Source organism: Anas acuta, chromosome 12, assembly GCF_963932015.1.
Source record: "Anas acuta chromosome 12, bAnaAcu1.1, whole genome shotgun sequence".
Taxonomy (NCBI): domain Eukaryota; kingdom Metazoa; phylum Chordata; class Aves; order Anseriformes; family Anatidae; genus Anas; species Anas acuta.
The window spans coordinates 11,615,819-11,634,558 of NC_088990.1; the positions used below are offsets into that span (position 1 = coordinate 11,615,819).

The window sequence follows — 18,740 nt, forward strand, 5'->3', positions numbered from 1 at the left end:
ATTTTAGCCAAGCTTTTCACCAAACACTTCTTTCCCAAAGCTTGCTTCTTTTCTCTAGCCAAGTACTCTTCATAACATCTTTACAGAGCCTTTGGTGCTCTCCATCCCATAACAAGATGGTTTAAATGAAAGCAACCACTGGGGAACAGCTGGGTGACAGACCTTCACTCCATACTTGACTTTGCCTGCATAGTGTTTGATGATGAAAGCTGGCTCCATCACCGCTGGAAATTCAATGTAGGAGTTGCCTTCGTGTTGACGCTTAAACTTGTCCAGCAGAGTCTGGTTGGTAGCTTGAGGAAAGCTGGAAAGAATTAAAGAGGACAGCTGTAAACACAATGAAAGAACTTCACTTCTTCCTTGACCACAAATATTAAATAAAAATATTCCAAGCCTCCACTTCAGTGCTTGCAGATGCTAAACACACTGAGTGCTATTTTGTATGCTGTCAATGGTTATATACAAATACAAGATATACATGGTGTCTGAAGAACTCTTAATTGACTTAGTAGTGGTCTGAAATCACTTATAAAAGTATAAATAGGTATATATTTATTGAGTGATACTGCACTGTGCTCCCATTGCATGTAAATTCTTTGAGGTAGCTGCATGTATGTGAAGTTCAATGTTTCTGTCATTGGTTTTGAGACTTTGAACGCTAAGTCCTAGGTCTACGGGGAATTCACGTGTCAAGGAAATCCTGATCCATTTTACCTACAAATGCAACTTCAATTACAGGAGTTAGCCAACTGACCCTGGCATAGGAAAGAGGAAGGAAAAAAGAGAGTGTGAGCCCAGCCTCTTGGTGACAGCAAGCCAATTCTTCATCCTCAAACATCATGTAAACCTGCAACATGCGGGGGGGGGGGAGGGGGGGAAAGGGGGAATTCACAACACCTGAGTGTGTGATTCTCAGATGCATCCTTGATGTGCATCAAACCCTACAGAAGGATCATCCCTATGTAAAAGTGCCCTTGGTTCTCTCAGGCTTAAATTTAGGATTAAATTGACAAAGTCACCTTATAGCTGAATAGCAACATCCATACAGCTTTAGTGCATACGCTTGGATTCTCCATTCACTCTGTTTAACTTCAAACATTTCCATGTTGTTACCCCCCCAAGAGAGGGAGATAGAAGCAAAGCAAAGGCAGTCTTTGTCCTTCCCTCTAACAGAGGAGATTATTGAAATATAATTTTAATTATGATTTTGTCAGGGTCTTAACTTGGCTTGATGATTTTTCACTGTTTTGTGTTACCACTCTGGAAACAAGAGACCTAAGATGATAAATCAGCCCATATGGCTAAGAGCATCCTTCTGAAAAAAATCACAAGAGGAGATACGACTCGAGGATAAACTCTTCCTAGGTGAAGATCAAACACCATTAGCAGAAACACCACTTTTGGATGTTTCCCCTCTACTAAGGCACAGCATTTCTTTGCCCTGCTCGTATGGGACTCCGTACAGGGCAATGTCACCCCTGACTTGGGGGCAGGTTCAGCATCCCTCCTGGCTCCCACTTACTTGCTTTCCTCATCCAGCAGATGGAGCAGGCCAGTCGGCTTCTTGCTGATAAGGTTTATGCAGCCAGAGTTGTCTATGTAGTCGATGTTGTGCCAGCTAATCCCTTCTGCTCTGTATTCCTCCTACAAAGAAGCACAGTTAGATGTTACAATGATATTGGGTGCAAGTAAAAAAAAATCATAGGGCTAAAGGGTTTCAAAGAAAGTGACGCTTCATTTAGCAAAACAAACTGCTCTTCCATTAATATGCCATCATTTTTTTCTGATGCAGAAGAAAACAGGACTGGAACATCTGCACAACTTCAATCACAGGGAACTGCATGGCATTTTACAATTTTAGGTGCAGCAATCTTTAAAACTGCTTTGCAGATAGCAGGGTTGGTACTTTTTGGAAAGAATAATCACTTTTGACCCTATGTTTCTTTAAACTGCAATAAAAAACAATTCTAATTTTTACCTGCTTTCTCTCTGAGGTGGCCTAGCCATGTTGCAGACCATGCCTAGTGAAGATGTATGGCATGCTACACATTGTTTTTTATTGCTTTCCTTTTTCTGACTTGCTGTTAAAGCATCATATGAGATAGCAACATCAACTTCAGGAAACTACTACGACAGCATTTAAGTGCACATGAAATTACTGAAAGAAAATGGTGGTACAATACATTCATTTAATTACATGGAAAAAGCAGTATAACTCCCTTTCCTGCTTGACTGGGCTCTCCCCTTTCGTATCTAACAATATTAATGGCTGGTGCTATAAAGGCTAACAGAGGGGTCTCCAGCGAGCATAAATCACCACTCCCACGTCAGCAGAGCCACGGAGCTTTACAGTAAAAATGAGGGTCTGTCCCCAGATTCACGCTGGGGAAAAAGAGCAAGCAATTTATTTTCTGCCAGACAACTCCGATCCTTGCTCTTCTGTAAGAGGTTATCTCTGCCAAGATGGATCTGCAACTGCATTACCTAGAAAAGTCTTCTGGAGAAATTATTTTAGCGCATCTGGAAGAAAGTAGAACTGCTCTGCTCATAAAAATCATAATCTTTATCATATGCTTTTAAGTAACAACTTGTGACTCACTCTCAAAAGAGTGATATTGAAAATGTGTGTTACTCCATGTGTTGGAAAAAGTATCACCACTCCAAGCTGCATTTTTACTTCTCCATTGTAAGATGTTATGATGATAGAGTTGGAGAAAAAAAAAAAAAGAAAGAAAAAAAAAAGAAAAAAAAAGAAAAATCTCTTCAGTTGCACTAATAATGTGCACATTTATACCAATCCAATTCATTTTTATTGCTCCTTCTGCTTTTACTGTTGAGTGCAAACTTTAAAAAATAAGTATATTCTTCCAACTATCCAACGTGTCTTATCCAAAATTAGCACAAACCCTTCATATATTATTTCAAGGAACTAGATAGCTTTGGACATCCCACAATGAAATTTTTGCTAAAAATAAAAAATAAAAGCAAGGTATGTCACGATCAATGGTATTCAACATCAGTCATGCAATGATGCTCAAGATTGAGGCTTGGCTTGGTTTTATTACTTAACTGAACCTCAGAAGAGTGAGCTTTTCAAGTTGTTTTTAAGTATAAAGTGTTCTAAAGGAACAGATTTCAGAATCCCCATAGTCAATAAATCTTTCTAGAAATGCCGCACCTACACACAGAAGGTGGAGGGCGATTTTCCATTGCCATGAGAAAGCTTTTCCCAAAATCTCAGGAACTGAAATTCTGACAGCATTCACCCCAGGCCAATCAAGCTGTATGCTGAATTCAGAATTTGAGGCTTCAAATAGCATCACACCAAAACCACCCATTGCATGCATAGGTGTGCGTGTGTAGAAGAATTTTGAAAATGGTAGAGTTGGAAATGGAAATCTCTAATTTGTTCTGAAAAGCAAACGCACCTCACTTCAAACCTAGGAGATGATGTGCTCCTGGCAAACCTTTCCCAATTTTGACCAGCTGATGCTTTTGACAGTAAAAATACTCTTTTGGAAGACTGTCAACCCATAAACCCCTTCCATCTCTGCTGTGCTGACAGACAACAGTGAGCAACCAGAACAGTTTCCCTCAGCAATCCCCGTGAAGTATGGAGGATAAAGCCTTCTGTATTCAAAGCAGAACACATCCCACCCGCTGGAACAAAACTCCCGATAATAAGCAGTAACTCTGTGTTATGAATTTTGTATTTGTTTTTGCATCTCAGGTCTCTGTGGAGCAACCAGAACACGGCAGGCACGCAGAACAACAGGACTTTCACAGGTCCCTGCTAAACTATAGGCACTGAAAAAATATACTTATTTGGAAATCCTGCCAACTGTAGAAGAATGAGTATTTCTTGAGCAAGCGTGAGCTTTTCCTGAGTGATTCAGGAGGGAGAGACGGCGACGCATGCAACGGTAACGAGAGCCAGCACCATTCATCAGCCGCCTGCTCCTGACAGCTGCTTAATGGGATGCAGGGTCCATTAGCCCCAGCTTTGCCTGCTCAGGACAGGTCCTTTCTGCAGCACTGAGCACCCAGGCAGCAATAAAAGTTGCTGTGATGAGTGCAGATTATAAAAGAGGAGCTCTACATGTGGGTTTTTTCCCCCAAAAAAATCACCTAGAGCTTTAAGTCTGCATAAACCTAAACTGGGCATATGCCATCGCTCTGCTCTACACGTTTTCCTGAAAGCCATTTCAGCTGGTGTACGCTGTTCCGCATGTGATGGTCAGCAGCTGCACAGCTGATGTTGCTGTGAAATTCTTCCTAAAAAGTTCTGCTAATCCAAAAATTTGTACAAAATTACTAATTAGCAATGCTAGCTGTTTTTCCTTAATAGACCTCAGTAAATAGCCAAAAAATACCACTGAGTGTCCTGTGGTTTATCAGTTTATTCACACTTCAAGTTGCTTGTTACTGTAACTAGCTTGGGAAAAATTATCTAATGATTAATGCTTGCACCAGAACTCCACTTATTCAGGCTCCTCTTCAGCTCTGCCACAATGTGTGCGTGACCCGAGACAAAACATCATGTACCTCCTGGCCTCAGTTTCTTCAACTGCAGAATTTTGGCTAAAAACCTGCTCTCCTTCGCTATTTTTTCCCATCATTCTCAGGCCATAGATTTATTCCCCACATCTGTCCATCTGTTGCTCCCTCCCTTCCATCCCCAGTTCAACTTCTGGCTGCAGTGGCCAAATATGAATTGGGATTAAAGTCCTCAAAGCACAACCTTTTCCACAAGAGCTCGGATGTAAGCTCTCATTTCAGGACAGGCGTAAACGCAGCAGTAACTACACCAGAGCATTTGTTCCAAAGCACAAGTGGAAAAAAAAGTTCCCTTTATTTCTTTTTTTCCTAGCATTTTTCCAGTTATCAGTTTGGTTGTCTTTAGAAGGACTCACAGCCCAGGAGAAATAACTGTAATTTTGTGATCTACCAATATAATTTCTTGGACCTTTGCTAGCCTGCAGAACACGATAGAAATTGTGCATAAAAAAACAGCAGCTGTGCAGGAAAATCCTTGCTGTCCATATGTACCTTAAATTTACTCTCTTAAGTTTCAGTTGCTAATCTTCAATACAGCAGTGACTGTTTCTCTGCAGAACTTGGGAGACATCCTTAAAAGCTACCTCCAAAAATTCCTTCATCTCTAAGTACCACAACGAAGTCTGTGCCCTCCTTTGATGGATGCGGGGTCCCCACAGAGCACTTGAAGATGAAGGAATTATAGCAAACCAACATCAGGTTTTCATTTAACAAACATACGGTTGAGATGAAGATGAAACAAAACACGTATAAGGCCATTCAAAGAGAAAAACTCTCATACCAGAGATTAACACCTTGCAATTAAAAATCTGCTACAGTTTATACTTCAAATTAAAACTAAGTTATTTTTAGAGACAAATTAAAATTTCCTATTTCTGAAGTGTAAGACACTGCCATATCCCATTCTCAACAGGGCTCTTCTCAAACAGCGTCTTAGGACCTACTTGGTATCCAAAATCAGCTACCCCAGGGAACTCCAGGCCTGTTTGGATGACTCTTGCACGAACTGCCAAATTATCATCCCTGAGTGAGAGTGGACAAAATTGCTTTTCTTAGCAGAAGGAACGACCTGCCATGACTCCTGTCCACGTGTGGCCCCTCCAGCAGCATCCTGCAGCAGAGGAGGTTGATGAAGGCAGGCATCGCTCCCTGCAGCCTTGCCAAGAGCACTGTGCCTCACAGAAGCAGGACCACAGCTCCACAAAGACACCTTTGTGCATCCCACCGACAGCCCGTTGTCCTTCCTGGTGGTGGGACCACAGCCCTGTCTGACAGTGGCTGGGGAGAGGTTAACTCTGGAGAAGAAATTTCGATATTTTTGTGCTGTAAGACGCGAGTCGACAACACACAGGGTATCTCAGACCCCTGGGGATGACAACATCTGCATCTCTCCATCCTGATCCAGCAGCTGGGAGTGACAGATCATTCATCACGGTGCTTGGCTGCTGGACAACACGCTACGGGAAGGTGAATCGCAGCATTTACACACCACATCCACGGATCACCACAGACTCCCCGCAGCCATCTCAGCCAGGTTTGTTTCTCAGCACCCTGAGGTATGGGCTGGGCAGGGAAGGGTTTGATGCTGACAAACAGCACTGCCAAGGGTTTGTTGTCCACCTGGCTCCTTGATGGAAGCACAGGTCTCAGTTCTTTTGCCAGCATCAGTTATATCAGTTCTGCGGGTAAAAACCCAACTTTTTGAGACACACTTACAACAAGGACCCCTGACAGCGAGTGAGAGTTATCAACAACTGAACAAACCATCGACATCACCAGGATATACAAAACTTTCTAGTGCAGTAACGTCCACAGATTCCTATTTTTGGCACTGTTACTTCCAGGAAAAATGCACAGCCTTACTCTTCCCAGCCCCAGCCCACTGAAACCTGCTCTGCTGGGAGGAGGAGCAGTGCAGGTTTGCTGGAGAGGAGCGCAGAGCTTTGGCCGTGCTCTGAGTTCCCAAACACAAAACTCAGCGAAAGGAATTGAGCAACGAGCCAACAGCACGCACTCAGGTTTCTCAGTGTCCAGCAGCTCCACAGTTAACCCTATCAGGCGAGAAATTACCGATTGCTCTCCTCTCAAGCACCCACACAAAGACGGCTGCCTGCTGATTTTGCTTCTAGAAGCTCCTCTGCTGTTCTGGCCAGGCCGGCGCAGTGTCAGGGCACCCGTGGGGATGCACACCACGTGTCAGTGGGGGGAGTTGTTCTGCTGGCACAAGCACAAGGGCTTCTCAAGCGGCGTAACCCAAAGTGACGGAGTGGAGTTTTGTTGCCATAGCTGCATCGGCGAGCTTGCTAACGCAGCCCGGTCAGCGAGGTTGCATAAGATGGACTCGGCCTCAGCTGAAGCTCAGGGGAGAAGGGGGTCAGTGACTTCACCTCACCTCTCACTAGGGAAAAAAATACTTATGTGTGCGCTTCATAACTGCATTCAATATTTAGAAAGGTGTGGCTAAGCAAGGAGCTGGCTCCTTGATTTTTTCTTGCTTGCAAGGCATTTTTGAGAGCTTAAAATGCTCAGACTGATCTGAATGCTGTGACACAAAACGTAATTTGCAATGTTCAAGTAGAAGAAAAATAAAAATGAGGGTCCTGATGTTGAAATGCACGCAGAATGAGAGCCCAAGTCTCTACTGAATTCAATATGACATTATTTGAGGAGTATAAGCATGTAAAATTTGGGGCAGAACATGACAGAATTTCCAACATCTTCATGTGTGAAAATTAAAGGAAATACAGCAAACAGACAGCTAAGCAGTATTAAAGAGAAGCACTGCCTGCCTACAGCTGACCAGAGTGCAAACACTGAAAGAACTGCTTATGCCAGTATACAAGGACACCGTGCAGAATAATGAACTGACATTGAACACGTGTGATTTCTCTTTACTGTCTCTGCAATTTCCAGGATGAGTGAGAGAAAAGATGATGCTTGGGATTTTCACTTCTGCACTCAGCATCAGAAATGAATTCATTTCCTCCAAGGAGAACAACACACTTATAATGTAAGTCTTGCAACAACTAGGAATTGCTCCACATCCAGCTACGATCAACAGTAAGGGATACAAAATGCTAAAAAAAAGGAGAACTAAAGGGGGCTATTGCTTCCCAAACCATGAGGTGAAATTAAGAGATGGTCAGAGGGAGTGAACTGATGCTTGAAAAACTTACAGAAGGGGAGCATGGAAACCCTGAGACCATGTATATCAGAGAAGTGAAGCAGGAGAGACGTGATATAAGTACAAAAGACAAAGCAGCACAAAGAAAACATAATAAACAGAAGTTTCCCATCTGTCTTAAAGCATGAAACCAAGGGAGTGGGAAATGAAATCAAAAGGCTGTGAAAAATTCAGGCCTGAATATAAAGGCGGGGGGGGGGGAGGAGGGTTCCACGATGTATGGAATTTGTTGCCCTATCAACAGATATCAAAGGTCAAAAATTTGTCACAATCTAAACACGTCTGGAGCGTGTTGGGTATTCAAGTGCCCAGCCTGCAAGCCACGAGCACAAAACATCTGAGGACTTTGGTGACCACGATATGGTCATATCATACAGCACAGCTACTGCCATAAGGTGCAGACTGGGAAGCAGCCCAAAAAGATAATATTTATAACCCAAAGAGCCCTGACAAAGAAAAGGTGACAGGTTGGTTGTTGCTGAAATGGTTTTGCACCTTCTCCTTTTTTTTCCTATCAGAATGTCCACACTCATTGTGCTGTTCCTGAGCTGTGCAGAGGGACGTGACTCAGAGCTGTTCATGATCCAGATGCAAAAGCTATCAAAGCTGGTTTAGAAAGCAGGGAAATGTGTGAAAGGCCCTCAAATCTGGGGATTCATCTCCCTTTGGCAGGTCCGCATCAGGCATAGCACTCTCTCCTCCTTCCTTAGGATGAGGCAAGGATGAAGGCAAAAAAGAGGGGTGAAACCAAGGGGGCAAACCACTACCCAGCATGTGGTGCTATTACAGCTTTTATCGAGTCCAACTGCAAAATTAGAGGAGATTAACAAGGAAATGTAAAGCAAAATGATTTGTTATTTGCATAGAATTGTGTGCAGGTTCCATATGGCATTTTCCGTTTTCCAAAAGCAGGAAAATGCCTGTAATGCTGGAGTAAATCCCCAAAGCAGAGGAAAACCTGACTGGCTCATTCGTTTCCTTCCCAGATGGAGCCAGATAAGCCCCCGGAGTTTATCTGCGAGAGCTGATCTGACGACTTTCATTACCGAGGCATAAGAAAGCCTTGTTTCCACATGAAAATTCCCCAAATAAAGAGGGAAATCATCCGAAAATCCTTCTTCCAGAGTAGCTTACTGCTATTGCAGGCTGCTCATGAATAACCTCCCGTAACCCACGCCCGACGCCGTACACTGCGCTCAGATGCCATCAACAGACAGACGCTTCGGGGTTTCTGTACGAATGCGTTTTTCCCAAAAATTTACAACTGAACAGAAGGCTGTGAAATTCTGCTTGGCTCTAGCACCGTCTGCTTTGGTTTGAGACGACATTTACAAAGTGAGAAAGGAGGAATGAAACCACTTCCACATCTCGCTTCGTTCCTAGTCGACGTCCCCAGCTTGCTTAAAAAATATCACAAGTTGATTCAACACCCACAAAAATACAAGCTTTTTGCAAATACGAGCTTACAGCCAGCAAACCCAAGCATTTCATCTGCTTCTCTTGATTGCTTACCCAATAACAACCCATCACCTGTGCAGATTCTGATGGATGAAAAAGGTGAAACACCTAAGAGAGACAGTTCAAAAACTGGAACAGAATCCTTATATTTCATTCTATATGAAAAACTTCCAGGAAAGAACATAATATTATTTTTCTAAAAATTACATCAAAATAGGTCAGCAGCATACGATACACTAAACGAGCTAAACCTTTTAAAAGGTTCCTTAAAAGCTCCTCTCTGGAACTTTCTGGATACGTCGGTCTGGAATTTCACGATGTATTTGTGCTGCTGCTTTTATGGTTGTGTCCAACGAGAGAGCATCAGCTGGGACTTGTAAGGACCCAGCAAAAGAAAAAGTTTTTCAGGGGAAACCAAACCATGGTAAAAGAAACTTCACTCTAATCCCTGGCAATCCCACGCTTTTTAAAAGAAACTTTGATCTTTGCAGCTAAAAGGTTTTATTCTCCTCTAAGTGAGTAAGGAGTCATGAAAAATCTTATTTATTGTCACAAACTCCAGTGGGATGGACTTCAAGGGGAAAATGGGATTACAGCTTTAAATGCTGTTCCTCCTGAGCAGTCCTGCATTTTCTACTTACATTAAAAAAATACTTAAATATATTTGAAAATATTGCTTTTCCTGCAAAATCACTGACAGATAACACAGCAAACCAGAAGAGCCAAAAGCTGTCCTAGGGAAGGGCTAGCAAAGGTAGCTAGAGCTCCTGAGGTCCACCTTCTACGACACACATCACTGAAGCAAAATCATCCCAGTGCAACGTGTTCATTAAAATGACCTCAAGGTGACAAATCCTCAAGATGGGAAAACCTCACTGTGAGTGAGCTCCCGAACGAAGGAGACCCACGGCTGCGGGCGGCAGATGACACAGATGCCTTGAGTTCCTGACGCCCCTCCAGACGCGCGTGCCAAGGCTGACGATGCCAATGCTTCATTTAGGAGCTTGCCAAGTATTTTTTGTTTGTTCTCAAGCTAAGTAGAAAAGGAATTTATACACACAGCATTTTTTAAAAAAAGCGCCCACAGACAGCATATATAAATACATATCCACATGCTGTATAAATACGCCATCTATAAACAGGTTTATAAACTGTGCTATTTTTAATGACACCATCTGGTGATGCAGGGGTTCTGATAAACAACCTTCACTGTGGACCATTCAAGCTATAAACAACCAAGTCATCATGTCTTTGGGTGCCTGCAAAAACTTGCCTGCCTGCATGCAGCGCGTGGTTTTGCATTGGAGACATCAAATCCCCATGGGATCTTTGTAAGAGAAGAAGATACTTTTATTTAAAGAAAAAAAAAAGTGAATTACCATTTTGGATTCAAAGCACCTGAGATGAACACTGAGCTGTCATTAAATCACAATTAGAAAATCACAGGGAGATAACTGCCACGGTTTGTAAGCAGACATCGTGCCCTGCGCTCCAGCCAGCAGCACCACCAGCAGCCCACGAGCACGAGCTGATGCCCTTAGGATTGCCGTTATTCAACACAATCTGAAGCCAGGGTTTTGTGGCATACAGGCTCTCCATATGAGCCCATATCAATTTCCTACACTAATGGCAAAAAAGGGTTTTGCTCAAAAATTGCATTTTGCTCTCAAAAGATGGAAAACTGAGTTTGTGCCATTCAGCTTGCAAAACACACGTTGCCACAGTCCCACTCACTCCTTTAGCATCCTTTTTCCCAACTCTGTCCCTACAGCCAGGTAAAGCAAGAGTCTGACGATGCCATACGATCTGTGGGTAACTTGTATTGAAATCATAGAGAAAAAAATGTATATAGCAATGGTTTTCACCATCAGGCTTGGACACTGTGAGTGGAACCCCAGCTAAATGCCACCTTCCTCTTATGACAATAAATACACACTCTCCCATTTCCCATCACATTCATCTACTCTTGCAGTGGGCTCACAGCTCTCCCTGTTATAAAAATCATCTTAGGCTGCCCCTATAAAATCTTGTTACGGTGCCAAGCCAGCTGTCCAGGCAGGAATCTCGCACATAGTGGACCAGTCGCTCCTGCCTTGCTAAGGCATCGTTTCAGACAAACCGAAATATTTCAGAGGTTTTCTGCTTCCAGAGTTTCCTCGCTCATCATCCTGCCCAAAAAGAAGGGCACTCACGTTGGACCTGTTGGACCCCCATCCTGCTTATGAAAATCCACCAAGGTGCATACAGATTTTTTAAGAAAAGCTGTTGTTCACGGGTACTTGCTGGTGATTTTTAGTTGAAATAATCAAATATTTCATTAAATCCTTGCCTAGTGTAACTGAAAGGTATAGAGAATGTGCAAGAATTTCCCTATAACCACAGCTCTGGTCAAAGACTCAGGGCTTGGACCCAAAGCACCTGAGATCAGTGCTCTCCAAAGCCGAGTGTACAAAGCAATCCACTGGGGTGTGGAAAGAAAATAGTTCTGTACCATTAAATATAAAAGTTACAGAATAGTGTTTATTTCATCTTTATCTAGTCCCTTTTAATACCTATTTCTGCCTCTGTTGCATAATATACATTATATCAGTACAGTAGCATTTTTTAATTTACTTTTTAAAGAGGTTTGGTCCTCCTGTTGTTTGAATCCCAAATCAGTTCTGCTTCTCTATCTTTCTCCTAACCAAAATAGGAGTTTGAGCCTTAAAATTAACATACTCCCCAGCCTGCAAATTGAAGCATTTACCTCTCGGTGCATTTACCTTATGAGTTTTACACGGCTAACCATAATGACAATATTTTCACAAAAACTAAATCCTTAGTGGGCTTCACAGACATAGTACTTCTCTACATTGGGCTTTAAGCAAGTATCAAGGAAACAAAAAACAAGGACAAAAACAACCCAAAGCACGCCAAACTGTTTCTTATGGATAGCTAGACCTAGTGTAGAAAAGATGCAAAAAGCCTTGGTGTCTTTTACGCCACTACATCACCCCATGAGAGCTTCCCAGAACATTTTCTAATAATATTTTAAGCACATTTTCCAATTTGCCTACCTAGGATGCTGCTGTGCAGATTTAATAAAATCAAAATATGCTTTTCCAAACATTTTTTGTGCTACCCCCAATCCTAAGCTCTCCCCTGCCTCACTCCTGCTCAGACTTTTACCAAAATAGAAGTGAATCACCGCATCCAGCACGTGCTCATTGCTTGAAGGAGCCTGGGAAGGGGCCGGCGGCTAACGCAGCCCCTGCAGACCCCAGCGCCTCTTGTCCCAGCAGGGGACTGGCCGCAGGAAACATTTTAGGGGGCTGGTGGCAAACAGAGACAGGTTTTCTTCCAATCTTCCTATTCTGAAGATAACATTTAAGCAACTCAAAGCATTCTTTTTTTTTTTTTTTTCCCTCCACGTGTGACTTATGTAGGATGGCATATTTCCAAATAATAAATCAATAACTTCTGCAGCTTGTTATTTCTCTGTGTGTCATGTGCAATAGAGCTGAGCACAGCATTTTTCAGCGAGCACCCGCCAGCCCATCTCCAACGAAAACAGAAACCCGAACCCAGCCTCCCAGCGCTCGACGCTTCACTTCTGATGGTCGCCTCTTGTCTCCGGCCACGATAAAGATGAAATATGTTCATGCCTAAGCGGAGCGATGAGCCACTGGAGGGAAGGGAAAAAGCCCTCCACACAATAGGAGAAAGAGCCTTTTTCATTAGTTATTTCTCTTTTATTTTCCCTAAATGACATGCATGGTAGGCTGCTGGGATATGAAGCCAAATGAGAAATCCTGAATATCCAAGATGCTTTAAAACATTGCAGGTGATAACCATGGCTACAGACATTTCACAGACCGTACAAACTGCATTATCATCACATCCTGCAACAAATTCAGTGCTTTTAGCGTGTTTGTTTTTTTGTGTGTGTGTGTGTTTTGTTGTTACATCATCCACAATATAGTCCGGGCTGTCAACCTTCTCCACCTATTCTCCAGAAACAGTAAAACCTCTATACCTCTGGAAATATTTGCAGAGCTTTAGATGACTGAGCAAACATTTTGCAGGACATGTTATCTTTATGAAATTAAGTTTTTCTGTGTGAGCTGGCTGGGACATCAAACTCACCAGGGACCGTGCCAGAAAACAGACTTTGCTCAACACCTGAGAACATGCCAGTTGATCATGCTCCAAGTCTTTTTTTTTTTTTTTTTTTTGAGGCTCAACCTCAGTTATTCGTCAATTTTTAAAACAATAAAAGGATGTCCTCGAAATTGAAATCTGGCATGTAAACAAACCGCGAAGTAGAAAATTAGGCAGAGAAGTTTCAGCAGCAATGCCCGTGGGATGGAAAGCTGCAGGACTTCTCAAACTTTGCAAAAAAATCAGCTGAAAACAGGAAGAGGAGGGTGGGGGTGAGCCAAAACAATGAGTACCAGAAGGCTGCCTAACCATCAGGACAGCATGGGATACGTAATGAAATAAACCCCTAAATTCCTGGCCCTCTAAGTGCCAAGGATCTGAAAACTCGGTACTCAGAGCAGAGTTCTGCAGCAGAGGCAAGATGCTCTGAGGGAAGCCAACAAGATGAAGCACCGTGAGGACATCTGGCCTTACGCCAGGGCCGTACCAGTCAATGGGAGACCATCTGAGCAAACCACATCCTCGCTTTGCGAGGAGCCTGCCAAAGGACACACGTCCTCCTGCCACCCAGAGAGGGCACGGCACCAACCATGGGAGCACCCCTAGCAGCCACCAGCAGCAGGAGCACAGCCCCTCAAACAGCCTGGTTGGTGAGGCATTCCTACAGTAACAATCTTTAAATCTTAAAGGGTAAATCATTACCCTTCTGAATCCGTGAGTTTGCCTACACAGATATACCAGAATTTATGAGCCCAGGCTTCACCGCATGGTTAGTGCTGGTCTCTCCTGTACTCTGCTGTCATCTGCTAAAGCACATTGCCATGCATCGTGAATCACCACCGGGTCTTCCTCAGCTATCCAGCCAGAGGCTGGCTGTCGATGAGGTCTTCGCATCTGTCCTGGCCTGGAGCAGGCTCCTGGTGGGCAGCACAACTGCGACCACTCTGACAGAGGCACCAGGCTGAAGACAGACGGCCAGAAGATGCCTCGGACGGTTGTTTGCAAACAGCTGGAAATAGCGCTGTCTTCAGACAGACGGTTTAAAAAAAGATTCGCGACGCGCATTGTGTTAGGTTTCACCAGGAATCAGAGAAGGAAAAAAAGAAAATGAGGTTAAAATAATCCCACGCCTGCGCTAGATCGCTTTACGGTGGGGATTCTGGTTTCCATAACATGAGGGGTATGTCATAGCAACAATTACATCATTGCTATATACCATTCTTGCACACAAATTCTACTACAACCTTAAGAAAAACCCTTGGTGATTACTGGAATTTGTCCTTTCTTCTGGCAGAAATGTCCAGATAGCTTGGGTAATGCTGTCTGCCACCTCCTGTAAGCTCTGAAGATACAAGAAGCCTCTCTCTGGAAGCAGAGGACACCTGCACATCACCAATAACCCCACTGGTTTTTCAGCACAGAATACATCAAATAAATCCTTGCAAGCACCAAATATCTCTGACTTTTGCAGCTCAAGGTAACGCAACTACTTTGCTGTCTTGAAACACAATATTAACTACCCTGTCTTCATTTGTAGACTGGCTATTATTATTAAAAAGCAGATTAATCTTTGGGCCAACGAGGAACAAAGGATGTTCTCAAGTCCCAAAATCTGAATATGTATCAACACTTTTCTTCTCATCAGATGCATTCCTCTACATGCAGCACATAACCCCCAGAAGAACAAGAGAAAATGATGTAACTGTGAGAGTCAACCAGGAATTAGCACTCATGTGGCTGTGCAGTGTATTTATACTTGCAGGAAGCAAAAAATGAAGAGATGAGCATGTTTTCCACTGGCAGAGACTGCAAATGACGTGCTCCAGCATTAAGAATTGGAATGAGTACTGGGGAAACAGATGCCCCTGAAACTGTTCCTCTCATCCATATAGAAAATATGGACTTCAATGACTTCATGCACTTGACAGATTTATTGTAGAAAGCTAATTAGGTCATTGGTTATAAGCTGGCCCAGGGAGAATTAGAGGCACATTCCTTCCACCAAACTGCTGCCGTCAGGAGCTCTGTATATACCCCAGACCCAGGGTGGAGCACTGACCTGCTAAGAAATCCCAGCCCGAGCACAGGAATTCTCTGAGGGATGCTGGCATCTCAGCTTGTTCCCTCAACTGCCCTGAAATCCCACCTCACCAATGTGCATCCTCCCTCCAGCTTTCAGGAAGGGTCCTCCCTACCCAAATCCCTTCTAGAAAGTCTATTGGTTATCTTCATAGAAAAAAAAAAAAAAAAAAAAAGCATATTGACTTTGCAGCAGTCTCTTAGTTTGCTCTTATATTGTGGCTAATTGTAACCCAGACCTGTTTCCTAGAAATACAGTCAGGTTTCCTCAATAGCTTCTCACAACATCCATTGAAGGGTGCATCAGAATATAAAGAACCAGCTACAATACTGAAATAAAACATTTAGTGGCTCCACTCCATCTTCTTGATGAAGAGAGCTAAGACAGAAGGGTCAAACTCTGCAGCAAACAGCCCGATAATGATCCAGCTGGGGCTACATTGCTCATTTTTGCCCTTCCTGTATGCCCATCCCTTTTCTGGCTTTCCAGATCTCTTGTATTGCTTATCTCTTATAATGCAGGGGCCCAAAGAAAAGCTATCAGAGTTTCTGGGAAGGGCTGGCTTAATTCTCTGATCTCAGCTGGACTCAGGCTGCAGAGTGCAGTTCATCAAATACCAGCTCTGCTGAAACTAATGATAAGGAGGATTTCCACTGACCCCACCCAAAGAAGAATTTCACCTGAAAGAAGGGCATGTGGACTGGCATAAAAAAAAAAAAAAAAAAAAAAAAAGCATTTTGAAGGTCTATAGCATCTACTGTACTTTTAAAATATTTCTTTATATATATGTATACACATATACATATATTTAATTCTTCCGAAGGCATCTTCTATCAGTCACTGTCAGGGACAGGATACTACAGAAGACAGACTGCCTTTTATTCAGCCCAATTATCCATTGCGCATTCAAAAAATGACACGTACTTTAGCAGTTGTCGTGTCCTGCTTGTTAGTAACTAACAAATGATGTTTGGAAAAGCCTCCTCTCAGCCTATTGAGAAGCTATGTCATTTTGTGGTATATGTTACCTGTTAAATTATAGCCTGTACTTTTGTCATCTCTCTTACAGCCCATTAATCTGAGGCTGAAAAGAAACACCCAGTCTTGACGAACCTAAAGTAAAGCTTAAAGTTCAACCTCTCCTAACGTGACACTGCTATCAGAAGGATCTCAAGTCCGACCTTGCAGGATGTGTTAAATTTTCAATAGGTGTAGACATATAGTACATGAGATACTAAATTATACAGCAGCAAGTCCAGACAAAGGCAAGAAAGAGATTGCTCACTGACAAATCCTCCGAGCATATAATAAAGAGACAAAAGAACGACAGTTCAGGTCTCCATGATGTTTGGGGCTGCTTCTGTTCTGCACTCACAAAGGGCCTGGAAAGCAAGCATTAATTGGCAACAGCAAATCTCTGGATTTTATCTTATAGGTAGCAGTAAGTAATCTGATAAATAAAAAATATGATGATAGAAGGTAAATATGAATAATTTACACCTTTTAACACAAAGAAATTAGTGAGACAGTTGAAGAACTCTGGGTCCATTGGTGCTACAAATTCATGCCTAGGCTCACTGCATTACAGAGTAAGCATTTACAGACCTACCTGTTCGAGTTTGAAGATGTGTTGGTTGAAGTAGTGCTGCAAGCGCTCATTGGCAAAGTTAATGCAGAATTGTTCAAAACTGTTATTCTCATAGTCTTCAAACCCAAAAATATCAAGTACTCCAATGGATAAAGTCTGGAAGGAAAATAAGAATGCAGTTTAAAAAAAAAACATCCAAAGTGAATGGATTATTTGTATGCAGTACATCATCAAAGCCATATAAACATAGTTAAATATACTTAATAGCAGGACTTTTAATTTTTATTGGAACTGTTAATATTACACCATCTGGAAGACTTCACTTACATCAGAGAGACAACATGTAACTTTAGAGGTCTGGACAGATGGCCTTTTTTTTTTTTTTAAATAAAAGTCCTTTCAGAGATAATTTATAGAAAAATTGCCATCTTTGAAGAAACTTGAACCCAGTTCCAGGTTTTTCTATTGGATCTAATATAGCAGTTTGGGGGAAAACAAGGGTAGGATTGGAAAAGAAGCTCGCACCATGAAGATAGTGCACAGAAACAGGCTTACAAGATAGACAGAGTGTCTACGTAAACACAGCCCAGCTGTAAGCCTTCCAAAGTGCTTGCCTGAACCTCCTCTAGCCTGCCACAACTTCCTGAGACAGGCATCAAGACGTGGGTGCAGCACGAGTTTTTACGTGATGTCGCTGTGAATTCACAGCTTTCTTTGCAACCTGTTTCTGCTATACGTGGTTCCTGTGTTTCAGAAAACTTGAGAATCCAGAACCTCTGCAGTCAGATGGATTTGAGGAGCACAGGGGAAAAGGGAAGTGGGGCTGTGGCAGCATATAAACCTTGCTCGCCTTGGTAAAGAGCAGCTGAAGTAAGCATAATTCCTGCTGCAGCATTCAAGCCTGTATAGAACTGTTCCGTCAAACAAGTAATTAATAATCAGTTACAAATAAAACTCAGCTTGTCCCCATCTAACAAGTGTATTGCCCCCTCCAAGAGGAGCACTGAGCATGAGGGGCATGTGCACAGAGCTCCAGCAGCTCACCGTTAGCAGCCTTTGCTCTTCAATGAGCTCCCACATCTAACCATCATCCCACTTGTGCACAAAGTGCTCTGTTCATATATTATAATTAATTAAATTAAAATAGTTAGAGAAGTAAAAGCATTAGCACTGGTCAAGTGACCCAAAGCTGAAGCAAGGACGCAAACACCTCTCTGCTCCACCCGTAAGAACCCACAAGTTGCTGGGCATCATGTTTTTAATTTTATTGGTCTTATCTATGCTAAGGATTTTATAAAACCACCTTCCTAAGGCTGGTGTTATTCCACTGCCAGAAATATAAACCAGACTACCCACAAGGCTCTCCACGCTGCAGTTTGACAGTTTTCAACAGATCACATAACGTGGCAGTAAAATATTCCTTCTGTACTGGGTCCATAAACAGAGAGACACCTAAAACTGAAGGAGATGCAGCTGCCGTGCGCTGGGAAGCCACACTTGTGAGTTGAAGCTCTGGGGACTGTGGCTATGCTAACAGTCACACGCACAAAAACACAACTGAAAAAGCATATAAAGCACAGCAGGAACACTCCCAAGTGCGCCTAGACCATTTTTCCAAAAGGTCTTTGGCCCCTTTATCCTCCTCTTGCCTGATGTTGAGGTTTTCCTCCCTATTCCAGGGCCGGATGGGTTTTACCTCCTCACCCGCAGCCTTGCCTGTTACAAGGACGACT

General features: G+C 42.9%; 1 protein-coding gene across 18 annotated transcripts in view; it reads right to left on the reverse strand.

Moving 5' to 3' along the window:
- The window catches only part of MYO9A (myosin IXA), a 192,915-nt gene that overhangs the window by 54,587 nt on the left and 119,588 nt on the right, over positions 1–18,740 (reverse strand). For all 18 annotated transcript variants that reach the window (XM_068695727.1, XM_068695738.1, XM_068695739.1 and 15 more), the window contains 3 exons: positions 17,029–17,163; positions 1,523–1,644; positions 163–304 (listed from right to left, as the gene is read on the reverse strand). In XM_068695727.1, the coding sequence (XP_068551828.1) occupies positions 163–304; positions 1,523–1,644; positions 17,029–17,163 (399 nt within the window). The remainder of the gene's footprint in view (positions 1–162; positions 305–1,522; positions 1,645–17,028; positions 17,164–18,740) is intronic.